This window comes from Xenopus tropicalis, chromosome 2, assembly GCF_000004195.4.
Source record: "Xenopus tropicalis strain Nigerian chromosome 2, UCB_Xtro_10.0, whole genome shotgun sequence".
Taxonomy (NCBI): domain Eukaryota; kingdom Metazoa; phylum Chordata; class Amphibia; order Anura; family Pipidae; genus Xenopus; species Xenopus tropicalis.
The window spans coordinates 30317265-30335051 of NC_030678.2; the positions used below are offsets into that span (position 1 = coordinate 30317265).

The 17787-nt window shown below is 41.0% G+C and overlaps 2 protein-coding genes across 2 annotated transcripts in view; both read right to left on the minus strand.

The window, feature by feature from the left end:
• Positions 1 to 4154: 4154 nt before the first annotated feature.
• Positions 4155 to 7633, minus strand: LOC101734962 (serine/threonine-protein kinase N2). The gene is made up of 7 exons (XM_031896658.1): positions 7555 to 7633; positions 7310 to 7386; positions 6981 to 7123; positions 6530 to 6637; positions 5966 to 6046; positions 5081 to 5778; positions 4155 to 4663 (listed from the first exon to the last, which is right to left on the minus strand). The coding sequence occupies exons 3-6, from the start codon at positions 7071 to 7073 to the stop codon at positions 5614 to 5616; spliced, it is 447 nt and encodes a 148-aa protein (XP_031752518.1). The 5' UTR covers positions 7074 to 7123; positions 7310 to 7386; positions 7555 to 7633; the 3' UTR covers positions 4155 to 4663; positions 5081 to 5613.
• Positions 7634 to 12912: 5279 nt separating this feature from the next.
• The window catches only part of akap10 (A-kinase anchoring protein 10), a 29356-nt gene continuing 24481 nt past the window's right edge, over positions 12913 to 17787 (minus strand). The window contains exons 14-15 of the mRNA XM_018091451.2: positions 16331 to 16426; positions 12913 to 15580 (exon numbers count right to left, since the gene is read on the minus strand). Coding sequence (XP_017946940.1) covers positions 15575 to 15580; positions 16331 to 16426 — 102 coding nt within the window. The 3' untranslated portion in view covers positions 12913 to 15574. The remainder of the gene's footprint in view (positions 15581 to 16330; positions 16427 to 17787) is intronic.

Consider the following 17787-nt stretch of genomic DNA (forward strand, 5'->3'; position numbering starts at 1 on the left):
AAACACTGCTATAACATACGACAAATCAACCTGAAGGTGAAACAGCCCTTTAAAATATGTTTAGGGGCGCATAGGGTTGCTGTTGATTCTGGGAAAAAATACTGATCTGCCTATACTTTTTATTAATAACATTGGCCTCAAGCAACATATTTACTGGCCAGGGCAATAAAATAGCAGCCAGGTATTTCTGAAGATCGCAAATATCAGGAATATGCTTCAGAAAAAAACTTATTAGTCACGATTATAACGTATTGGCGACATGCATGTCGAAAAAGTCGAGCAAGGTACGAAAAAGTTGCGGAAAATACACTCATTACTGGGACGCATTCGGAGCGTTTATGGATTAGTAAATGTGCCCCATTATGTTTCCTAAAGGCAAAGGGAGTCATTAACAAAACAAGCGTGCCCCCTAGGGCTCACTTACAGAGCACTTTTGCCCCTGGGGTTGCTGCTCTCTGCCCTGGATGCTGGATGGAAAATCTGGTGCTCAGAGAAGAAAGCAGCAACAGGAGGAGTAATGCAGCCCTGTCCTTACCGGCTTCCTTAGGGCAGACGTACAGGTGAGGCCCAATTGGAGCGGTGCCTCCTTACGCTCTGTACCTTGCACTTCTCAATGGCCAGGTAGGGAGCAAAAGAGCTCTCCCCATCCACCCCTTACTAATAAATTGCTGACTAACGCAGTCAGCACTGTATTAGTGAAAGGAGACACTTCCTCTGCTAAAACATACAAGTACTTGCTTTGCTTCTGTGGAAGAAACACAACATGCCCTTCCTTTGGGCACTATGGCACCAGGAGTGTTAGAGATGTCAAAGTGACTTCTAGTGGTCGGCTCTTCCATTTATTGCTGGGTTTAACCCTCACTGCATAAGGGACTTAGTCATCTGGGCCGCTCCCCCACAACCAATAGGTGCAATAAACATGGTGCTTATTGTATGCGAAGCGTTTGTGAATTGGATTTCAAGAGAATGCAGAAACCAGAATAGTTTGTAAAAGTTCTCTAAATAAACATGCTACTTTCTACACAGGGTTTATATATATATTTATATGGGCCTTTAACCCATATACAGGTATGTGATCAATTATCCAGAAAGCTCTGAATCATGGGAAGGCCATTCATAAAATAAATTCCTTCTTCTGTGTCAAATAAAACAGTAACTTGTACTTGATGGTAACTGAGCACAAAACAATCCTATTGGGTTTATTTAATGTTTCAATTACTAAAATTATGGTAATCCAAATGATGGAAAGACCCCATATCTGGAAAACGCCAAGTCTAAGCATTCTGAATAATGGGTCCCATACCTGTATGTCAAATAGCAGTAAAGAATAATTATCTGCCATCAGTTCAGTGAATTCCCTTATATAAAATGCGCATGTACAGGAAATTCATGACAAAAGGGAAGATTGCCATTAGTTTAAATATGACTGCTTTATGAACATGCATTATATTTTGGCATACAGGCTTTCTAGATCCCGGGCACCTACCCTGTAACAGAGCTCAGCAGAAGGTTACACGTGTTGGTTGGAACTCTCCCTAAGCATTCAGAGCAATAATTCTGGTGACATCACAACTGTAAGATAATAACATAATTTACAGACCACTGCATATGGTTAGTGGGCCCCTTGGGCAAACTTAAATTATATGACGAGTCAAAGGATAGAGGTCCATTAAGATGGCCGCCCACAGGCCTATAATAGCTGCCAACAGTCTGAATTTGCAGTTTACGGCCCATGTATAGGGCCCCCAGACAGGTCCACCCAGATGTTGATCGTGCAGGTTTAAAAATGCCAACGGGATGAGGAGTGGCATTGGCACATTGATGTGGTGCCCGTCCTGATGGCCTTCATCCTGTCAATGTGATCTGACTGTTTGGCCCAACCCTGCCATACGAGCAATTCTTTCAGTGTATGGCTGCCTTTACTGCACTTGGCTTTGTAAATGACGGCGACTGTGTACAAAATCCCACCCCCTCCCTGCATGGAGAAGAATACAGACAGCACCAACCTACGCCGACGTGTTGTTACATGCTCCATGGTTCCTACTGTTCCCTATACCGTATACATGGCTGCCTTGTACAATGTACGTAATGGGGCCCCAGGCAGCAACAGTTGACGATGACACACACTGCCCCGACCTTCATCCCCTCTGTGCCAACTTTGTTATAAGACAGCGAATGCAGCACAACCCAAACTGGCAGCGCAAAGAGGCGCAAAGTGACAGAATGCCTATGAGAGAGGAGCTGGGTTCCCTGTGCGGTGATTGGCTGTGCCCATTGGCCTACTGTCTGACTTACACATTATTGTTATTAATCTAGTTAATGACTGTGTTACTACAAGTGCAATGTCAGCTGCATATTCTGGGCTAAGAAATAGATTTCTTTACTAATATTCTTCACTGTTATTGCCATTTACCCTAAAAACTCCTGTACTTCCCACAGATAGAGATACCAGCAGTACATACATTGCACAGGCAATTACGGTCGGCCAGTAATTATTAGAGAGTGGAGGCTCTGGGGCTTAAATCTCCCTTTTAGGAACCCATTAGTTTATTCAGAGGATAATGTGTCCCTATATTATAAGATGATTGGAAGGCACCAAGTTGTTCCATGGCCATCTAATCGCACAAGGCCACAGGCAAAGTTAGACAGCTAGTATGGGACCCGAAGTGACGTCACGTCTGTCACACGCTTCCGGAAGTGATGTCACGTGTATGAAGCTAAATAATGTCACCAAATTGATCAAATAATATCACCAAATGCTTACTGCACATGCACGAATTCAGCCCGGAACTTGGGAAGTTTAAATGAACTTTTTAGTATGATCTTTGCAGTTGTTCTTCATTTTATATATTTTGAAGATTTTTAGTTATTTTACTTTTTGTTTAACTGTTTTCCAGTGTGGAATTTCAGGAGCTATCTTGTTGCTAGGGTCCAATTTAACCTAGTAACCAGGGAATGATTTAAAAGAGAGACAGGAATAAATAAATAGGAAGGCCTATATAGAGAGATGCATAATTAAAAGTAGCAATAACAGTAGAATTGTAGCCGCACAGAGCAATAGGTATTTAGGTGCCAGTGTTAGTGACCCCCGTCTGAAAGCAGGAAAGAGTCAGAAGAGAAAGGCAAATAATTCAAAATCTATAACAAGTAAAAAATGAAGACCAACTGAAGAGTTGCTAAGAATAGGCCAGTCTATAACATACAACAAATCAACCTGAAGGTGAAACAGCCCTTTAAAATATCTTTACGGGCGCATAGGGTTGCTGTTGATTCTGGGGAAAAAATACTGATCTGCCTATAATTTTTATGCTTTTTCCCTATTAATAACATTGGCCTCAAGCAACATACTTACTGGCCAGGGCAATAAAATACCTGCCAAGTGGCAACCCTAGGGGCACATTGTCCTTTATATTCTACAAGTGTTAGTTTTTAAGCCACATTCACTTTTTACAGCTACTTTCAGAGCTTTTACTCTCATGTACAAATCCCAACACAAACTCCCTCCCGTGTCTCTCCAAAGGTCTCACTGTTCTGCTGCTTCTCCATCTGGCACTGAGGACATGGCAGCAGCTTTACTCCAGCACTGCTCTTGTTTCTCTAAAATCTGAAATGCTTGTATTGCTGACCCACCACCTAACACCCCGGACAACCAAGTAGTTACCCTGCTAGCCCCTTCAGCCTCATACAGAACTCTCAGCACTGATATTCCCTATTTACACTGCTCTCACTCTTCCACCTCTGATATCCATTGAGCTGCCTTGACAGAATTTTTGTGTCACATACAGCTCCCTGCACCTTTATGTTGTGTAACGTGCATATTATATATGGGAAGGAGTCTCTCTGTATTGCAGAAATGTGAAAACTCCAGCCTCTTATGAACTAACAATCACAGCAGTCCCTGAGAGGAAATTCCCTCTGTGTCAGTCTGTGCAAATATAATGGCTCTTCTGTGTTTCCCTGTTATTGGGAGCTGCACTTGATTCATAAATAAATATAATTTATGATCAACCCATATGCAAACTCTAAGCCAGGAATCCATAGCAACAGACAAACATGTCCCATCATTCCCTTATTGCTTCTCTCTGACCTCACATTGGCCAATTACTGATACCAATGTTTCCACACCAGATCCTTAATAAATAAACAAATTATATTCTTGATAAGCAATATTTTTTATTTGTATTATCATATACATAAAGTGAGCATAACAAAGCAGTTATGTATGAAATGGTGTGTAACAGACTGTATATATATATATAGGAGCCGGAACTGCCATGGAATAACCTCTTAAGTGAGGCAGGAGAGCCCTGCCGACCCCGGTGTTCACCGACGCCCTTTTGGGGCCCCGGGCTTTCTGCGGCGGGATACACAGGGATCCTACTCACTTTCCAAAATGCGGTACAGGAGGGATCAGACGGAATCAAAGTCGAAGTCAGGCAAAGGTCAGTGGCAGGCAGCAAGAACCGGCCCGCAAAGACGGCGCCCGGACCTCCTTACATGGTGCCTATTAGGGTAGGCAAAGTGGGCAGCGCTTGGCAGGTGGGGTACAGTCTTCTTTCTTCTCAAGGACTACAATCAGTGTTTAGTACAATGTTCAGTACACGATCCATGATCTTCATCGTGGAATAAGATTTCCTTTGACTGTTGCCACTCCGCCTCACATCTGAAAATCAAAATCAAAAAAAGATTTACATCTAAAGGCAATTAAGCTTATGCATTGATTATAAATACATAAGCAGCCTGATGAATTATTCAATGATTTTATTATATACTTTATATTTGATACTGCAAATTAACCAGTTACCCACATGGAGGGTGCAAATGGTGTGCAAAAACTAAATCTAACACATAAGGAATGCTCATTACCCACCCACAGTGAGAGCCCAATATTTAGAATGAGTTTGAGTCTTACAGTGCCCCGTACTCTCAGGGAACTCTAACTGGCAGAGAAAGTATTAAAATTTTTTCATACGATTTCCTAATACCCATTTGAGGCAATGGATTTCCATGTAGCATAGGGAAGAATGCCTCTTGCTGTATCAAAAAAACCCACATTACAACTGTTTAGGAATAAACCTACTTTTCGCTCCTTGGGGTGAATAAACATGGAAAGCTTCTTCAATATCTTCTTCTTTAGATCTCCCACGGTGGGCAACAGCAACCTACTCAGGAAGGAAATAAAAACAAGGCAACAGCAACCTACTCAGGAAGGAAATAAAAACAAGGTGAGGTAGTGACAACTGTTGGTTTGTTTCGTACCGAGGTAAGATTTTACCTGATTTTACAAGATTTTTACAAGACTGCATATTAACCTGCAGGGTGCTGGGTCAAATCCAGGCAGGATGTTACAGTGTCAGCTGTGTGAAAATACACTGTTTGTTTCTCACCTTGCTACTAGATCTTACTTGCCTGTTATACAGGTGAGGATTTAAATATTTTACGCTACATGAGAAGACTATTCCTATATTAGCCTACTCAGAACTTATTGAGGTGGGACACCTGAGCATCACTTTATATGAATGGACTTCTTATATGGATATGGACTGGCCCTCCACCCTCCCCATCTATTCCGTCTACTTATCAGATGTTCATTTAGGTGTAATTGTTGTTGTTTCAGAATCCTCTGAATGCCTCTTGCAGCTCTGATGGAATCCTTGCAGCAGTTGGTGGCAGTGCTGGAGCTTGGCATCCAGGGTTCTCTTGGCTCTCCAGGTCTTCGTTGCCCAGTACATATGGAGCCGTAATTTTTCTCTGCAACAGATGGTCCCAGTCCATATCCTAAAAGAAAGGTGATATTTTACAATGAGTATCTGGTCCAAAAAATAGAATAGCTGGAAAAAGAAATTATAATGCATTACGAGGCTACGGAAAAGTAAAGCTGAAATTACATTAAACATGAAGAATTTATCATTATTCATTAGTGCTTTTCTGTATGTAAATCAAAAGGAATAGAATAGAAACTTACTCTAAAGAAGGGGTGCTCTTTAATCATTTCAGCCCCGGCGTCACCCGAACCGAGGCGAAATTCAGGATCTTTCTCTAACAGCTACAAAACAGAAATCAAACATTGTTGTTAAGTCATTAATGTTTAATTCTTATGTCTATTTTATTATTCTAATGGGAATGTATCCACCCAGGAATACAAGCAATTTCCCAATCCCATAGAGAAAGTAACCATATGCATATGTAACGGATCTGCTTGGATGGCCTTACAATTAAGCTCATATATTTACAACTATTAACTGCTTCTATGAACCAGAGATTAAGTTGTGTATTTAGGAGACAAGCCATTATCAGTAACACATCAGTACCCACTGCTTCTGACATTGACAGCCTGTCCCTTTGGGATAGAAGGGACTCACTCGGGTAATACATATTGTAAAGTTCAGTGAAAGCCTGAAACTGCCACTAAAAGACACTAAAGGCCATATGTTATATCATGCTAATAATAATAACTATACAACATGTATGGCCCTTAGTATAACAAGTGACTAAAGGCACATGATACTGATTGCTGGGTCCAACTTACTTCTTGTATTAGAGTGGAGGCATCCTCTGATAGGTCTTCGGGCAGCTCGATGTCATCATAAAGGATGCTCATCATTTGCTCAACCGGATCCTTGTTGTTGAATGGTAACTGAGAAAATGAATAATTATTCCTTTATTGAAACTAAAAGATTTGTTTCAATATCAACTTAGTGTAGGCTCTGTACTGAACTACATCTCTCATGTGCAGCTGGTCATACAGATACCATCTCTTAGTACAGCGCCATGGGGGTATTTCTTATATAAATGATAAAGGGAAGCCAAACATAGTAATATTCATGCGATTTTAGAGTATAGGTAGTTATGCTTGTAAATATGGAGATTATAATAAGTGTTATACTTAATCATATTATTACACTATGTTTAGTCACATTATAAAATGCCAATGGCAATGATTCCCCAATGTAAGTTGATAATATAGGAATTGTGCTTACCTCATACAGGAGCATGATGTAAATGGTGATTCCTAGGGCCCACCAGTCAGCGGCCATGCCGTATCCCAGTTTCAGGTAGATCTCTGGGGCCATGTATGTTCTTGTTCCGCACACGGTGTTAGTGCGGTCGCTGTATCCAAATCCTTAAACACAAAAAACACTGTGAGGAAACTGCAGACCTGGGGCCCTAATGTTAAGTAATGAGGGACTTTCCTTAACTGCTTGCTTCCAAACTACACACCCACTCAGATCTTTTTTATCTAAATATAACAATACCTAATAATCTGATCTTATCCCCTGTATGCTCCATAATTATAAGCAACACTTACTGTCTTTGCTGAGGCCGAAGTCTACGATCTTAAGGTAGCCATCCCGGTCCAACAGCAAATTCTCCAGCTTTAGATCTCTGAATTAAAACCAAGTCAATAGTTTAGTAGTTATACATATATAATCCTTATAATAACATCAAGCAAATTATTATAGTGCTACAAACTAGATTAAAAGTGTTCTTTAGTAGTAGTTCTTAGCAGCTCCATCTGGAAATAAAGATGATTTTAGTGTTATTAATGCTTACCTATGGACAATGCCAAGCTGATGTAATGCCTCCAGGCCAAGAACAACGCATGCGGTGTAAAACCTGAATAGAGAAAAAATAAAATTCAGTTACTTTAATATTTTTTTATTGATATATAAGCTATGTGTGGGATTAAGGTAATCAGTGAGAAGAAAGGTAGTTATCTGGATCATAGGTATATATATATATTATGATGATGCTACACTGAAAGTACCCCCTTGAGAACCTCCCCCGCAGTCCCATTCAACTTACATGACATCAGGTTCTTCTAGTTCCACGGATCTTATAAAGTCACACATGTCCCCTCCAGGTAGATATTCCATGACGTAGAACAGGTGAGACGCCGTCTGGAAGGTTCCATGCAATGACACCAGGAACGGGTGGTTAGAAGAACTTACCCTCTGAAGGATTTCCTTCTCATGGAAGACACTGTGGGGAAAATCATCCCATTATCACCATGTGAGGCCCACACAAGGGAACATTACATTTAGCCTTATGAACAGACACAGGGCAACACAGCAGTTAATAACCAAATGGAAATATAAACATATACTACATATAAAACTGAATATAACAAGAAAAACATGACACAGATATGGCCAGTATTACTCTCTCCCCTATCACTGACCTGTCCAAATTGCCCTTTTCCAAAACTTGATCTTTTTTCAGGGCCTTGATGGCATATAGCACTTCGGTGTTCTTGTGCTCGGCTAGGAATACCTGGAGTCAGAAGACAGAAAGTTTAATCACTCTGGGTAAATCAGTAGTAACTAAAACCTAACTGTGCAATGAGTCGCTCACCTTCCCGAAACCTCCTTCTCCCAACACTTGTCCCAGGTTGAATTGATCAAGTGAGGGAGATCTGGGCTCAACAGGGCTGAAAAATCAAATAATGAAAAGGTTAAATATGTTTCTTTCATGTTCACAGTCTAATACACAGTTTATTTGGTGACTTTTCTGTAGTATCCAATCACCAGAGGGTACTGGCCTGTTACTGATAATACCCCGTTGCACATAAATAGGCAATTTTAACATTTCAATCTATAAGCAACTTACAACTCTAAACCAAAACAAGAGAATATGTCCCAAATCAGATACCTGGTAGATGGTCCTTCTGCGCCCTGTATTTTGTTGTCAATATCTGAGCCCAATTCAGGAATGTTGAGCTGCAAACAAAGGATGAATGAGTATTATGCACAGGAATATTGCATGAATTTCATGTGAGCACTAAGAATGAATGAAAGTTTTTCTCATCCAGTTGCACACATTGGCTTTTGCTAAACTTAAGACGGCTCATAAGCTCCTGTGCCCGTTAAAGAATAATATCTGTAGAATCTACTTACTTCTGATGGAAGAACGGAAGAGGTGGAATTATCTTCCTTTGGGTCAGAATATTGCTCCTGACTGGGAACAATGTGTCCGCTGTTATTGGACGTGCCAGCATCACAATCAGGAGCTTCTGAATCTGCAGAAATAAAACAATTTAGTCTCAAAATGATGATACACAGTATATTACTACCATAAGTACAATATTAGACAATATAACTTATTTATAAAAAAGTATAAATACTCTCCTATATATATATATCCTATTACTGATTTATACAATGCATATAAATGCACAAAGAATAATATGATTAACCATATTATAAATTTCAAGAAGTCAGTGTATGATTCAACTTACCCAATAAAAATGGCATTGCTGGTGGTTGATACGGTGGTATGTATTCATTTGCTTTCACGCAAATGCTCACCAGGGCCTCTGAAATAATAACTATCCCAGGAACCTCCACCTTGGCATCCTACAGAGGTAAAGCATAGTAAGAATCCAACAATTACACTTGTGTGTGTGTATGTGTGTATATTTCACACCCATACAATGTACTTACGAATGAAAGCCAGTTGAAATTGGTGGGGCTGGCTGAATCCCTGGGGATAGTCTCTGCTGGCTCAGCCTCAGGCTCATGAAGAGGAATGGCCCCTCCGATGTTGTGGGAAGAGCCAGGGTCCTCTTCATACCCAGCAGGAAGTGGAGGTTCTACAAGAATAAAAACAAAATAAATGTCATTATTATCTAGCAGTGGGGTCCTTATCAGAACTAAAATTGGTTTCCAGATGTGCAAGTCTAATTTTGGAAATTAAAAAGTGCTTTTCAGTACTGATCACACTTACCTAGGAACGATGGCTGTGCCAGGTGGTCGGGCAGCTCTAAGGTGGCAGTAAACTCCACCAAAGAGTCACGCACATCGGTGATCTCTAGAACCTCCACAAAAGCATTTTCATGCTCAATTGAAAGAACGGAGTTCTGTAGAAAGAAAAAATTAAGTTCTAATATTTTTTTGAGCACACTCCCCCACCTCATATATTGATTGTGGTAAAAAAAATATTCTCCCATTAAAATCCAAAATCCAGGGTATGAAAAAATGTTTTTTGCAGCTATTAATTGAGGATGAAAGTGCCAATTGCGTAGGATATGTTGTACCAGTACAAAGTGTGTGTGTGTAATTATCTGGCTCATATATGTAAGTAGAGCTCCATGGGCCCAGGTGTTTGATCCTGGCCCTCCATCCATTTTGCCCTGAACTCTCACACCCTCCCATGCCGGTGCCACCATATTCTTTATCCCAGGTTAAAGGACAAAAGGAAACGTGAGCAGCCTTACCTCAACTTTACTCTTTCTGCAACCCATCACTGTATCTCCTGTAATAGAGAAGAGAGATTGGTATCTTTCACAGCTAATATGGAGGCAAAATAAAAGCTACAGAACATGGACATGGCATGACCATAGTGTCATCTTAAATTCTCTAAAATGCTTGACCTATCACATACTAGTGTGTGTTTAGCCAGTATTGGAATAGGCCTCCTCGGGCCCAGTGGGGGAACCTGATATCCACAGCTCACACTCAAATATTAGCTATAGATACTGCTAAATATTATGAGTTATGCAGAAAATAAGAAAGGGCTGATGGGAAATTTTCTTGGCTGAAGCCCACTGGGAGATGCTCTTATACTGAGGCCGGTCCAACCATCTCTATTGTGTGGGGTCCAGAAAGGGAATTGGCTGACAGTGCAGGTGTATGAGAAAATACACATTAGCAGCAAAGTGACAGATACACAGACAAAAAAAAATCACAGTGATACTGACAGATCCCTGCACATTTGTATTGCCATTAACTGCCATCCTGGCTCTTTAGCACTGTCAGTGGCACAGGGAATGTGCAGAAAGCTCTGCCTCCTGCTAAATAAATAATGCTACAAGATGTGCAATTCCTCCCTAAAGCTTTTATTGTGATATAGATACATCCCTATAAGATCCATAATAACTGTAGTCAAACCAAAGCCCAGATATATCCCATGTTCCTGTATTTGTAGGTAGGACAAGTCAATGCAAAACTGTTGATATGGTGTAAAAGTACCAATGACATAACATGAGATCATAAAATTATTGTAAGATTTATTGCTTTCCAATTGGGCTCCAACCTGTGGCCCTGCAGCAGATTTTCAGTTGTTTACATCAGTGTTACCCCAAAACCAGGTGTCACAGCTGCAGCAGCCAGGCATAGGTTTAGTAATAAACAGTTGGGTTTGTGCCAGAAAAGCTTTTATTGAGATATAGATACAATCATTTAAAATCCATAATAACTGTAGTCACGCCAAAGCCCTGATATGTCACATGCTCCTGTATTTGTAGGTAGGACAAGTCAATGGGAAACTGTTGATATGGTGTAAAAGTACCAATGACATAACATGAGATCTTAAAATTATTGTAAGATTTATTGGCTTCTAGTTGGGCTCCAACCTGTGGCCCTGCAGCAGATTTACAGCTCCCAGAATCCCTAAATAGACATCCAGTCACATTTTGCTTTTGTTTTTTAAATTGTAGATGTTGTTATGGCCAACATCACCGGTGATATTGGCGTACACGCTATAATAAATATGCCCCGAGTGTAGGTGTGTGAGAAAATACACATTATCAGCAGCACCTGTTGCCCTGAACCTGTTACTAAACTAAAACTCCCACAATCATCCAACAGAGTTTGGCAGTTGGCTAGACACCCCCCTAAATGAGTATAGAACTGAGAATATAGAACTGAAAGATCCCTACACATTTGTGTTGATATGTTTTAATATTTCCATCCATGAAGCTGCTGCCCAACTGCCATTAACTGCCATCCTGGCTCTTTAGCACTGTCAGTGGCACAGGGAATGTGCAGAAATCTCTGCCTGCTGCTAAATAAATAATGCTACAAGATGTGCAATTCCTCCCTATTTATAAATGATAACCATAAAGCTGTAATATTTAGCTGAAAAATGTACTTACATAGAGAGCAGGTAACAAGCTGCGATCACTAGCAATAATGCTAAGCATCTGACAGGAGGCAGCCAATCACCTGAGGCTAAAGCAGGCTTAGGGGCGGGACAATGCACCTGATTGGTTGAAGACACTGTTTACATCAGTGTTACCCCAAAACCACATGTCACAGCTGCAGCAGCCAGGCATAGGTTTAGTAATAAACAGTTGGGTTTGTGTCAGAAAAGCTTTTATTGTAAAAGCTGAACATTTCTGCCACTTCACAGACACAGAGATCCAAAGCAAAATATTCACTCCCCAGTGTTAATACCTAAATATATGCAAGAAAATGCCTTGTGTGTACAAAATATATAATCCATCAAATTTGATCTTAATTGGTGGAATTTATTATTAGGCCATCAATAAATAAAAAAAACATATTATTAGTTCACCAGTTTGATATAAATGCTGAATTAAGATCACATAATTCTCACAGTTATGGCTTTCTCATACAATGTGTGTACATATGAAAGGCAAATCTATGCATCCAAGTTCCATGACTGCATATTGGCATAAAGGTAACACAGGCATAGGATCTATTATTGAAATTGCTTAGGACTTGGGATTTTCCATCATGTTGGTCACTATGTCTTAAGTCTGCTAAAAAGAAACATTAAATCCTAAAATAGGATTATATTCCCACCAATATAGATGCGTGCAACTTAGTTACCATCAAGAACACAGTACTGTTTTATTATTTCAGAGAAAAAGGAAATAAAAAAATAAAGAATTATTTGCTTAAACTGGACTTTATTGGACACGGCCTTCTATAATTTGGGGCTTTCTAGATATCAGGTTTCCAGATAAGGGATCCCATACCTGTAGTGTACAAGAAAATCTACAGCTTCTGACAGCTGAAAGTGTGAAGCCCAGCTTATGAGTATAATGCTAACCCAGAAAAAAACAGCCACAATGCTCCCAACAGGGACAAATGATGCCCAGAGTCCTGCCCTTTTCCCTTAATGGCAGCCCTGGGTGTGTGCAACAAGTAAGGACAGGAGTCAATGAAAAGGATAGACAACACTTTTAATATTCTTATAGATTCTCAATTTAACACATTAAATAGATGGGTGATTAAGTACAGGAATACTTGGGCATGAGAAATCATGGAAGAGGTACATAGTACCAAAAACAGCAATACACTGCCTCCTTTTGTATATAACCAAACCATACATACAGGGGTGGAACAACTGCAGCTGGATTACATTCTCTTTACAATCAGTCCTCCCATCTGTGCTAGGATTCCATAATATTACATCAATTTATTTCTCTAATGGAAACAAAGCCTATAAAATCATACAAACAAAGAACTCTTGGTACCGCTTCCCCCAAGGAGAATCCGCAGTACTAACACAACAGCAGCACGGAGTGTTGCCTTCTTAGCTCTGCTCACATATCCTTCCTGGAAACATGATGGAGTCCTGGTGCTGTACAAACCAAATGTTTAGAAAGGTCCAATGACTTCTGTAATTATAGTTGAGCATCCAAAGGTGCTGGTGAGAGTGCATTCACTGCCCTGGATTCTTACCTGCCTATTGTATAATTATTTGACAATAGGCAACGATGCACCATCAGAAACCACTAATTAGAATCAAGTGTCGTAATAAAAAATACAACTTAAATTCAATCCAATATTAAAATGTTCCCCAACTACAACCAGTTTGATTTACAAGACCCCCCCCCCCCCCTTATACAGCTTGTACATTAAATTACTGAGATGTTGCTTTGTCGCCTTCTTTACCGTTTCAACATGGAGATAGAGATTCACATTGTTGTGCCTATAGCAGTTCTGCATACATCGGTTAAATCTGATCAGGTTTACTAGAGGGGTGGGCACACATAGGTCCATTAAGGAGTTCTAGTGGTCCTTGTCTCCCAGCAATCTATATGTAATAAAGCTAGAACCTATAAGTAAAGCAGAATAATAAGGGCCTACCATACAGCTTGTTTTTGTGGAAGCAGCGTGCATTAAAAGGATACTGCCATCCCGCGCCACTAAATGCTGCTATGCTTTCAGGCGGTATGCCACAAGCAACTACCGATGAGTGCAGGTATTAGAATTTCTGTGCCCATAAGTCACTGACCCACTGGGTAACAGCAGCCTTGAGTAGTGCCTGGCTTAAAATGATTGGTGCATGTCTGCCACTGCTTAAGCCTTGGTTCTTTACAGTGTTATTGTGTTCATTATTGGCAGTCAATCAACAGCCTCCCACAAAAACATTTACTAGTTTACAGGCCTGGCAGGAGCACTGTAATCCAATTTTGCCAGTATTTTGTTTACCTTTAAATTCACTCAACCCAGTTTAAATCTTAAATATTTGCCTATGGGATATGGACTGCTGAATTGCTTTAGTTTGACATCAGTTTAGTGAGGTTGAGAAATTCATGTTGTTATATATATATATATATATATTTTCCTGTAAGCCACACTTCAGTGTTTTTGTCACTAGACTCAAAGATTTGATCTTTGGTTTGTATTGATTACCTGTGACACCCTAAGGTGATGTTACACCCAGGAGCTCCCTTCTGGTGCAGGTCGCTTTATTAACCCATACCTCCGGGGGGGGGGAGAAACAATTTTTTGGACAATACGGGCCTGCAATGGTGATAAGCAATGGCCAGGTATATAATCTCATTAGGGAAGGAGCCTCTTCTATGAAACCTATTGCTGAAATATCAAGACATGATAAAGTTTACAGGGAATATGCATTGGGCTGACACAGTAAATCAAAGCCAAGTGCAACACAAGAAATGAACACAGGATAAAGACTCTGGCTACCAAGCTCAAGGAGTTGTAAGCAGACCCTCATAGGAGTGCTATTTAATACTATGCTTAAAATATCATTATAAAGGCTGCATGCAAATGTGTGGGGATGTTTCTAGCTATATGTGAAGATTCCCGTGACTTGGGTACTTACTAACTGAATGGACTCTAAGCTAATATTACTAAAGCTTTAGGTAGGTCTGAAACCAGTTTAACTCTAAAAGGTTCCCAAGAGCCACATTGATGCTTCCAGCATCCCAAATAAAAACCAAAAGCTGCAGCCAATCTCCTGTGTTTAATGAATGAGAAGTGAGCCAGTTGGACTCAGGGAAGCAACACAAATGGCTTTGGGCTACTGCACATTTATAATAAACTTAATTTGAAAAGGGAACTCTATGCTGTAATTGTAAGGACTACACCAGACCTATGTATGAACCTAAAGAAACATCCATCCCGTGGTGCACCATCAGCTACTGCACTGCAGCTCCGCTATATAAATGTGCTAATGAGGGCTTGAGTTCAGCTACCACTAGAGGGACACATGGGAAAACCCCGTAATAGACACTTCTTGATTGTGTATAAGTGCATGTTTGATTTGCAAAATACTCTGCGGCGGTCCCTTTGCTGCTCACCTACCAACCACCAGGTCTGCACTTCATTTCAACAAAACCCTTCATAATAGCAAATGCAATGTGCACTTGTGCAAAGTCTGTGAAGATAATAAGGGATAGCAGATCTGTGGGAGGAATCTGAGGGGAGGCTTTCTTTCCTCTTGATCTTGTTCCGGGACCCCCAAACCCAGCTGCACAAGTTCAATTGCTTCTTCTGCAAGTCTGAATCCATGAGTGAAGCAAATATCCCAGAGAACATAGGGGAGATGCATTCGGCCAGGCATCTTTACATTATCATATCTAGAAAGAAGAGATACAAGGGAGTTACATAAGGAGCAATATCAGTTTATTACAGGGGGAACACAAAAAGGGAATGCTATTATTTTCTTGGGCAGCACTCTGCAACTTTATCCAAGTAATGGATCGATATGTTCCCAGGCTACGTTTTATAAAAGTGATTATAATTTCTATTAAGCAGGGCCCTCTTTACCTCTTGTATCAATTAGTGTTTGTATGTTTCATATTGTACAGGACTGAAGATATTAATCCGTTAATAATAAAATGATAATGCCTTACAAGGAAGCCTATAAATCACATGAGACTTAGGGTTACAATGTAATCTTGGGATTGTGAACTACACTTGGGGAAACTGCTGTCCTTTACAAATAAAAACACAGCCCAGTCTATGGCATATCTCTTACTGAAATGCTGCAAAATCTATGCTAACCGTGCCACTTTCTACTGACTTCTGCAAACATGTAGTAAAGTTCACCTTAAAATTTACGCTTACTATAACGTAATAATTGATACTTTGAGACAGTTTGCATTAGGCCTTGCTGATCTTAAACACACCGTGGAAGTCCTGGGTCTGATTCTTACATCAACTACAAAGTTACTTTGGGCAAAAGGGGCTGTTGCATTGAAACTGAATTAATAAGGGTTAGAAATGTATTCAAAAAACAAATTAAATAAATTCCAGTTTGTCAAACTAATTTGGCTGCTTTAGCACCTATTTATAAAATACACACACTACTGCTCACTATGCCCAACCTTTGTAGATTGCTCTGGAGAAGGACTCCACTGTGCCTGCTGCAAGACATCATTAACAATCATCTTTGCAATCTTCCAAGCCATTTCTTCTTGGGCCTGCAATCAGAAGTCAAGTCAGGATCAGTTATCTAAATAATACTCCCAGCTGAAAAAAAGTCTTAAGGTGGCCATAAACGGGCCGACTATAGCTGCCGATATCGGTCCCTTGGACCGATTCGGCAGCTAATCGGCCCGTGTATGGGGAGAGCAGAGCGGCCTGGCCAGGTTAGAAAATCCGGTCGGATCGGGGACCGCATCGGCTCGTTGATGCGGTCCCCGATGCGACTGCCCCATTGCCGCGATTATTTTTTTTTTTACCTAAATGCTCCCCGATATCGCCCACCCGTAGGTGGGGATATCGGGGGAAGATCCCAAGCGAGCGGATCTGCTCGTGTATGGCCACCTTTATATTTAGTAATGGATATCACTTACATAAAGCTGAAGTGTAAACATCTTGCTAAACAAGTGGATTCCAAGTAGCACCCCGCCCCCCCCCCCCCCGCGCCATCCGCATGTGTCCATTTAGCTTGCATACAGAGAACTGGGGACAGGACACGCTGAAGTTTTCTGCGCATCCTGTCCCCATTGCTTCGTATGTGAGCAAAGTTTCAGTGTGGCTTGGGTGCCCCAACTTTTGTCGCCCAGGCCTTTGTGACCTCACCACAAATCTGGGCCTAAAGAAGATTATTACAGATTAACTGTGCCAAAAGGCACACTGGCAACAACAAAGGGTACATTTTTCATGTGACTTAGATATATATAAATAAACACACACACAGGTCATACATGCTCTTTAATGGAATAGTGCAGTGCTGTCCAACTTCTACGGTGCCGAGGGCCGGAATTTCTCTAGCATACATGGTGGAGGGCCGCTAATGGAAGCCAGTTTTGACCACTCCCCTTTTTGAAACCACACCCACTTCAAACCACACCTATTTTATCACAATGGTGGTAGCACAGCAAAATCCCAAATGCTTGGTCCTTACTGTAGGGATATCAACCATCATTCATATGTGAAAGAATTATGTCATATTAAGATATACCCTTAAATTCCATATGCCTCCTCCTCCCCTGTGGATAGCAGAGCAACCCCCAGTACATAATTACACACCTTAGGGACCATTTAATGGCTATTTCCAACTGCTAACAAACTCCCACAACAAACCCCTGCCAGGTTCACCTCCCACAAGCAGCATAAAGCAGGCAGAGTATGGCACACACAGGCAGCACTCTGCCTGTCCTATGCTGTCTGTGTGTGCCATACTCTGCCTGTCCTACCCTGCCTGTGTGTGCCATACTCTGCCTGTCCTACCCTGCCTGTGTGTGCCATACTCTGCCTTCCCTATGCTGCCTCTGTGTGCCATACTCTGCCTGCCCTACCCTGCCTGTGTGTGCTATACTCTTCCTGCACTACCCTT